Below are 9,157 nucleotides of genomic sequence, written 5' to 3'. Positions count from 1 at the left end.
GATCAAACCTGCTAAGTTGGTATCAGAACGTCAGCGCCTGAACCGTCTGAACCACTCAGACTGGCAAATTATCTACAGAACCAGCCAGCTTTTCGTGGTGTGCTCTCAAGTGTCAAGGGCGGGGGGCCATAACCTATACATTCAAGTACACAATGAGAAGGTCGTAAATATTGTCTGCCCATCACAGGAAATACTGGAAACTGTGATTTTAATGCACCAATAGGTTGCTGTTACATGTCTGCATGTGTGCATCTCCCAAGTACATAGCTGTGTCAGTGAGTGAGAGGAGCAGACGTGTTGATGACCAGTTGAATGCAACACAAAATGGTGCTCACGATAAAACAGCACGTGTTCATTATCGAGTGTTTTGCAAAGCATGATTTGTAGAAAACCTGTCTGGAGCTCTTTGCACAAGAGTTTAAGACTGGAAATGTTTTGGAAAAACCTCCAGCAAAGTCTGCAATGCAATACTTGGAGGCAAAATGGCGTGAAACAGGCTCTGAAACAAATAAAAACTGCAACTATCCGAAAAGAGTTTGAACACGAGAAAACACTGCTCGAGTGAAGGAAATCTTGGAACAAAGTCCGATGAAATCTCAAGTAAGAGATCTCCATGTTGAAACATCATCAAAAGGATCTGCATCTGTATCCTTACAAATTTACTGTTGTGCATGTGTTAGAACTTCCAGGAGTTTGGATTCTCAGATTTTTTCATTTCTTCAGATGAAGCCATTTCCAGCATCTTCTGTGAAGTTCAAGAACAAGGGTCAATCCCATGTCAGTCCTATTGTAAACATTTTCCGGGCCATTTTTATTTTGCCCACCCAACACTTGCGGCCCAACTTAATTTAAACACTTTAATCCGTGCACATAAATCCGTATGAAGAACAGACAATTTACCTAGTTATAACAACAATGCAACTACAATGTGTAACTACTATAAATTTTACGAGATGCTGGGGAGCCGTAATTCTGACCTACAAAATTCTTTAATGTTCTACTGAAACAATTGTCTTGCCAACTGACTGTGCTGGGATTCCATCTACCAACTCTGAGTGAGTGGCGACCTACATATCCTCTCTTCATCACACCAGACATGACTGCAAGCACATGTTCGATAAGGGAAAGTGAACATGATTTGGTCATCTCAAAGAAAACATAGGGCCTTCATAAGATTTCATTAGCCATCCTCAAACGTCGTTGGTACAGATGACAGATGACTAGAGATTTAGGAAAACAAGAATATAATCGTAACAATCAAAACATAGGATACAATTTAGAGATACAGTTGATTAAAAGAAAAAAAGTGAAAAGCAGTGATTTTACAAACTAAAATTTACTTATTAATGATGATTTGAAAATAAAATTCATAATAATACATATAACCATACACTCAAACTTGAGTAAACATTTAGTAGTTTTGTGGTTTCTTCAGCTGGAGCCGGGCCCTTTGTGCTCAATCTAGAACTCTTCTGCTTCTTACAGACAACATCTTTTATTAATTTCTCTTAATCATTGTTTCTTGTAATATTTGCTAAGGGAAAAAACACATTAGGATTGCCAATAAATATTTTTGATGGATGTTACAATCCAAGAATGAAAGATAATACTCTTAGTTAAGACGTTTTATAAAGTGTTACATAAACCAACAATGCATGTACAAAGGTAATTTCATATATCCAAGCTTGGCATACTCACACGTGCACTGTGACAACCAACATTACTGTTTACGTGATCAAGTACCTCATGCCAGGTAATATTATACATAATATCATGGTTGTACCAAACATCAATGATAGAGAAGAATTACTACATGCTAACACAATGGCCTCTTTTTATTCATATTTCTACTAGTCATCCAATATAATTATATGCTAACTATTGCTCAGAATAAACATAAAAATCAATAATTACATCTGATGATACACACTTTTATCATCTGCTACACAAAATGTATGCATCCCAAACAAATTCCTTTTCAGTTAACTTGTAAGTGAACAAAATTTCAGATATTAATGTGTTTCTCAGAATAATGTAAGGACAGTCGTTGCATTATGTTCCATTCTGGAATCATGACAACAATAAAAACTCTAAAGAGAGGATTTTCTCTTAGCATCAATACCTCCAGTTTACTTTTTATGACTGCTATGTCTGTATATTTCTGTACACATGATGTCACATTCTTCCACATGATGGAATTTCATAAATATAAATTGTTTGTATTTTCACAATACCTAAATAAAAAATTACTTCATTGGTTTGTAATTTGTTCTGCCATAAAACACAGATAAAAAGAAACCGGGCTGAAGTATACATTAAAAACTGTGTGATTTAAAACCAGACTTTATGCATAATATATCTGAACGTTTCTCTGACTGTTTCCATCCACTTGAAGGGAGAATTTTTCCTGAAGGTGATAAAAATTGTATTTGTTTTTAAATACACTTATGTTGCACCAATAGTATTCATTTTTATTAAGAGAAATATTTAATCTCCAAGATACTTCATGGCAATTTATCACAATTAGTTCATTTATGATTTCTGAGTCATATCTGTTGTATGCAGCGTTCCTGTTGATGACTTACATACAAAGAGCTTCTTCTCATGGACGACATAAGGTGTGCCATGTCAGTTCGTGAACTCCTCTTCCATACCGTCCCCACCTTTTCCCACCATGCTTGTTCCTCCTGGGCTGGAGGGGAACATCATACAAGTTGTCACCGCGAGATGCATCAAGTACATCAATAACTCTCCCATCCAATGTGGTGTGATGTAATTCTAGTGCTTTCTGTAAAGGAAAAAGATCAGCCTTAAGCAACAAAGTAATGCAGGAATTCAATCATAACATCCATAGTCCTAGAGAAATTATAAGAAAATTTCCAGAGCAATTCATACATTTTCATAATTATCAACATGCTCACAAAACTTTCACAAGAGTAAACAGTATAAGTCCTTTTAGTTCTTCTTCTGGGTTCAACTGTTGTTTTCCGTACCTTCCATTCAGTTTGCCGATGTTTATTTATCTGCCTCGGGAGACTTACTACCTCCGATCGAGTAGAGGGACTACAGAATTAACAAATTTGACTATTTTTTGGTCCCATTTGGTCCGTATTGACTGTGACAACTAAATTACACAATGGGTTCTTTGTGTGTCTGCCCTGCCAATATTTATTGCTTACACTAAAACAAAGTTAATCTACATTATTTGTACATGTTTAGAGAAAAATTGACCATTCTCTTCATCAGCAATCAAAAATCATGAAAACATCCTTACTTTCCAGGACCCAAGAGACAAAATTACAATTAGTCAACATATGATGTTACATATCTAAAAAAAAATGTGCATTAAAACACAATTTTCTTCATATTAATTTTTTCTGGATATGATTTTCCAAGTTCTCTACTCAGACGTCCTTTCCTGAAAATGATGATTTGAGACAATCCAAACTGTTTGTGTAATGCAACACCAATATAATCATCATTATCATCTTCATTTCCCGCCGGATTGTGAATCAAGGACCTCCATCGCTGCTTGTCTCTCCACCACTCTCCTCCTTTTTTGAGTACATCTTCTGGTTTTCCTCTCCTCTTTTCTATGCACTCCCACACAATCTGTCTATCTCTTTCGGTGTCTTCCTCATGGAACTTCTCTGAAAAAACTTTTTTTTGGCACTTTCTCTTCTCCCATTCTCATCATATGCCCATATCACTTTAGCTTTGTTGTTTTTATCCTGTCTTGATGTTTCAAAATTCCTATCCTTTCCCTTATCTCTTCATTTCTAATTCTATCCTTTCTGGTCTTGCCCTCGATACCTCTTACGAATTTCATCTCCGCTGCCTGTATTCTACTCTCCTCTTGTTTTGTTGTAGTCCACGATCCAGCTGCTTAAGTTACTATGGGTTCATAATAGGTTGAATATAATACTTTCTTACATTTCTTCAGGACATCTTGGTTCCACAAAATACCCCTTACACTTTGGTAGAAGCTGTTTGCTTTTCCCAATATCCTCGGTTTTCTTTCCATCTTCTGTGATCACACTTCCCAAGTATTTGAAACTTTTAACCACTTCCAGAATTTTACCATTCAGTTTTATCTTCCTTCCCCTTGTCATCACTATTGTTTTACATTTCTCTGTGCTTTCATCCCAAATTTTTCTATCTCTTGATTCCATACATCTACTTGTTTTTGCACTTCCGTTTTATCCTCACCACATATCACTATATCATCTGCAAACAATATGGCTTTTGTTGCCTGTCTTCCCAATCTCTGTTTAATGTTCTTATGAATTTCATCCATGACTATGATGAATAGTATGGGGGATAGTATACTTCCTTGTTGGAGACCAGTTTCAAATTTAAATCATTTTGTTTTTCCTATATTTTTTTTTTTTGCTAGGGGCTTTACGTCGCGCCGACACAGATAGGTCTTATGGCGACGATGGGATAGGAAAGGCCTAGGAGTTGGAAGGAAGCGGCCGTGGCCTTAATTAAGGTACAGCCCCAGCATTTGCCTGGTGTGAAAATGGGAAACCACGGAAAACCATTTTCAGGGCTGCCGATAGTGGGATTCGAACCTACTATCTCCCGGATGCAAGCTCACAGCCGCGCGCCTCTACGCGCATGGCCAACTCGCCCGGTTTTCCTATACTAGTCTAGTCTTCATACTACTACCACAATTCTTGTACACAGCTTTTATCATTTGCACTTCCACTCTGTTAACTTGTTTTTTACCTTAATGTGACCCATACCATCTGTCTGAGCACACTGTCATAAGCTTTCTCAATATCATTAAATGTCATCACTATGTCTTTTCCAAACTCCCATATTTTCTCCATCATATGTCTTAATGTAATGATCAGGTCAAATGTTGATCTGTCTTTCCTAAAACCATACTGTCCTTCCATTTCTCCTTCTAGCTTTCTCCTCAGCCTTCCTTCCAATATAATGTAGTAGGGAATTCAGATTATTGCAGACGTATTAAATTAACATTATAAGAAATACTAATGTCATTAAAATCTTGTAGGCCGGCTAAAAATATTTAAAACAACCCCTTCACAAAGTTCAGTGCCTATGTTACGGCGTCAATGTCTTATGATGCTGTAAACTCAATTTTGTTTGTGAAGCCCATTTGACAAACTTAGAGATGAATAATGGATTGACCTTGTCTTGTAATATTATTTGCCAGAAATAAAACAGTTCACACCCAAAAGTCCTGTTGTGACATTAGATTTTATATGAGCCTGCCAGGTTGTATGACCTTAGTTTAGAACAAGAAGAGGTCCAAAGTTAGTGTGTATCAGAAAACACAAAAATTGAAATCAAGTACAGCATAATTTGAAAAAGTGAGAGAAACTTGCTTGCATAGTGCGGCAGCATAATGTGGCAGACAAGCAATGAATGAAGGCACTTACGAGCATGAGGGGGCTGGGAGCAATTAGTAGGGAAGGGAGGGGAAGCTTGGCGTGCAAGTAAGAGGGTGTCGGTCAGGCCGCAGAATATAATCCCTTTTTAAACAGTTGTCATCATCATGACCTGAGGGTTTTGTTTAACAGTATTCCAATGTATGCAAAGCAAACAGCAGGTTGTTAACCTTAGCACTCACGCGGCAATGTCCGACATGATTTCCTTCCCTATATAACTCCATTGCCAAGTCACACACGCTTGAATTACAGGTACAGTAAGCTACTGCCATCTTTCGACGACAATTTGAAGTCATGTACGCTATAATCTCTTTGAAATCAGGCTTTGTGGGCATTCTTTGAAGACCATGCAAGTTTGTAAACAGACATTGTCTAGCAACATGGTGTCATTCGAGCAGCATGAGAAAGAAATAACCAGACTTTTAGATGAAAGTGACATTGATTTCAGAGATAGTGAGAGTGATTTTCAATTAAGTGGTGAGGAAGATATTGTGGAACTAGACTGTGTTGAGATGAGTGATGATGATCCTGATGATGAGAAAAGTATGCTAAATGGCAGTGCTGGTACCTCTACTGATAGCTGGAGGGAATACCGTGACACGGACTTCAAACAAAGAATTATATTCAAGCGCTACAATCCCCAATATCCAACAAAGTGGGGCCTTAGAATATTTGTTTTAGCTGATTCTGAAACAGGGTATGTTGTAGCACTTGAGTCATACTACGGGGCCACTACAAGTTATCTTCTTCGACCCCATCTGTCATTTACATCTGTAACGTGCCCCCCTACATATTTATTACTTCAAGATTTCTACTTTACCATCTGTCAACTTCTCCGGCCTGCTCTCACTACAGTGTGTGCTTCGACTGCTTACCCAGCCCGCTATGCACGCTACTATTGCTCGCCTTCCATCCCCTCCCCTCTGCCGCTGCATGTATACGTCACGTCTGTTTCTCGTACATTCTGGACTCTGCTATCTTCCGCTATAAATGCCTGCCCTGGCCTCGAACAGGCAGTCAGACATCCAGTGACGAACTGTGTGGAGGGAGGCGTTCACACTCACATTACGGCTGGCCCACATGTGATATCTTATTTTAACAGCAACATCATTTCTGAACTTTTGACGGCTGGTGGGTGAGCAAAAATTTATCATATTGTGCTTTTAACTCCTAAATAAGGGACTATTGTTCTCTTCCATTATGCCCTTCAGGCTGGATTCGGAGTGTTACATTTTGTGTGGCAACTAAAATTATCAATGAGTATGTTCATTCTGAACTTGATTTGAAATTTTTCAGACCATTATTGCCACTAGACTTACTTCGTGTACAGACGCTTGAAGAGATAATCATATCTGTGATTTTCCTTGTTTTGGAACAGTGTGTACGCCTAATTGTGTGCGTGGCTTAACTACTTTCTGGAAACTTTATGCAGGCTGAAAATCTTCCTTGCCCGTCCCCTCACCAGCCTTCTGATTTCTTTTTTCTCCCCTATTGCTCCTTTTTTCTCTTTCTAGGTGACCCTGGTAGTTTTCTTATTGTACAGTGGCCCTTGTGGTTTTATAAATCTTTCTGAATATATATATATTTTTTTAAATAGGGTGTTAGTCATATTGTAATCTAGTCATCATTTGCAGGATCTCCTTATTCATTAGTCCTGTGTAATAAATTTTGTAAAATTTTTCTCTTCTCTTCCTGACTGAATTTATACTTTTACGAATTCGCCCCTTTTTAATGGTGTTAAAATTTCTAGTTTAGTTTCTTGGTTTCAATTAAATCTTGTCGTCTACTTTGTAAAAATCAACTTATACACTAAAACTTGCCTATGTAACCATATTTTTTATTGGTATTTGTAATATACAAGTGTTGTGCAAATCTATGTTGTTGTACGTTCCTGATCATCGTTTCACCTTTTCCTATTCTCTTGCCAATCTGTACTTACCATGTAAGACTTCTGGAAAGGTCTCAGCAAAACGCTTCGTGCAAAACTCTGCTCACTAGCTGCGATTTGGACTTTGAAACATAATTTGATTAGTCTCCTATTTATGAAGCATCTTATTATGCTGGGCACTCACAGTATAAAGGTGTCCATGGTCTTTACTGTTTACATCGGCAAAACTGCAGTTCTTTGCCCACATCGCCTGTGCCACCTACACTAGTCAGACTGGTGTCTCAATTTTGGAGTATATTTCTATTCCAAGCTGTTATTTCAATTTTTACTTGCCTGAGTACATAATTGTGAGTAAGCATAATCGACCATTAAGCCATTCTATTTATATCTTGTCTAAACATAACATTAAACTACTAATCCAAACGATACGTCACACATCCCGGACTGTCTTACACCTGTGTGATAAACTTTTGATCAGCACAAATGGTGCGACAGATTTCCATGTATTTACAGACAGGTATTACACAGGACATGACTTAGTGGTGGAGCTGCTAAAACTTGGGTAGCATCTTGCTAGAACTGTAATGTTGAACAGGAAGGGGTTACCAACTTCTGCTAAGAAGACAGCAGTGAAAACAATGGCAAAATATGAAATGCGTTCATATCGGAAAGATGACAGGGTTCTTCTCTTACTATGGAAAGACAAACATGTTGTGTCAGTGCTGAGCACCTACTACAATAATTCAAGCCAGGAGATAGCAAGAAAGATGAAGGGAAAACAAAATTAAGTGATCCAGAAACCAAAAGTTGTATGCGATTACAGTAACCACATGGGTGGGGTAGATCTGGCAGATCACTTTTCATCCACTTATGGCTTTACTAGAAGGTCAATGAAATGGTGACATAAAATGTTCTTTTGGCTGTTAGAGATAGCAGTAATTAACAATTTTCTTCTGTTCAATAGCCAAAAGAGTCAAGTGAAACACAGATAATGGAGAAGGGAACTGATAAAGCAGTTGGAGATGTATGGAACAAGGAGACGCAAGCGCGGTTGGCCATCCACTTCTGATCAAGAAGAATGTAAAATAGTTGTCCCTATTGTTCCTACTTCATCTATTCTCATCCACAGAGGAGAACTAAAGACTGTGCAGTTTGCAGTGACCGTAAAGTGAAGGGGGGACAACATGAGGCAGCGTTTTTCTGCAATACTTGTAGAAAAAAGCCTGGAATACATCCTGGCGAGTGCTTAGAGAAGTTCCATACAATACACAATTACAGACAAAAAGTGACTGTTTGAGATAATTTCAGGCTTAAAAATGCTAAACATTGCACCTGAATATTGTATTATATTTATTTTTTGTTTGCTTTGTTTGATCTTTATAAATATGCTGTCAATGTGTTTGTGCTGCCTCTTATCCATCTGCAAGCAGATTCTTAAATGGAGCTGGAGAGGCAGGAGTGTAAAAAAAAAAAAAAAAAAAAAAAAAGCTAAGGGTTAAATAACTAAAGAAACAGAAAATCAGCTATGATAATGATGCAAATATTTTGAGAAGGTGCAATTTGTGTGCCAATTTTGATGTAACAATCCCACCAACAGGTTGCTCCACTGTACACAACTACACATCAATCGCCAAGAAAATTTGGTTGATATGTTCAAGTGCTGACTTCAGCAATATGACTTGCGAACAACTTATCTGTCATCGAAAACTAACTCGGCCAAGTTTTGAGTATAGACGGGGAGAAAGTTTGCTTTTGGCATGTGAAGCTATTCTCTGACAAGAAAGAGTTCTGAAGTAGTTTGGGATTTTAAAGGAATTCCTTACGAGGGACAAGTCTCTTATGGCAACAT

At 37.9% G+C, this 9,157-nt stretch overlaps 1 protein-coding gene across 1 annotated transcript in view; it reads right to left on the bottom strand.

The window, feature by feature from the left end:
• Positions 1 to 1,610: 1,610 nt before the first annotated feature.
• Positions 1,611 to 9,157, bottom strand: part of LOC136874792 (uncharacterized) — a 262,590-nt gene continuing 255,043 nt past the window's right edge. The window contains exon 10 of the mRNA XM_067148464.2: positions 1,611 to 2,788. Coding sequence (XP_067004565.2) covers positions 2,603 to 2,788 — 186 coding nt within the window. The 3' untranslated portion in view covers positions 1,611 to 2,602. The remainder of the gene's footprint in view (positions 2,789 to 9,157) is intronic.

This window comes from Anabrus simplex, chromosome 5 (assembly GCF_040414725.1).
Source record: "Anabrus simplex isolate iqAnaSimp1 chromosome 5, ASM4041472v1, whole genome shotgun sequence".
NCBI classification, from domain to species: Eukaryota; Metazoa; Arthropoda; class Insecta; order Orthoptera; family Tettigoniidae; genus Anabrus; species Anabrus simplex.
This window is presented reverse-complemented; position numbering and strand designations above follow the sequence as displayed.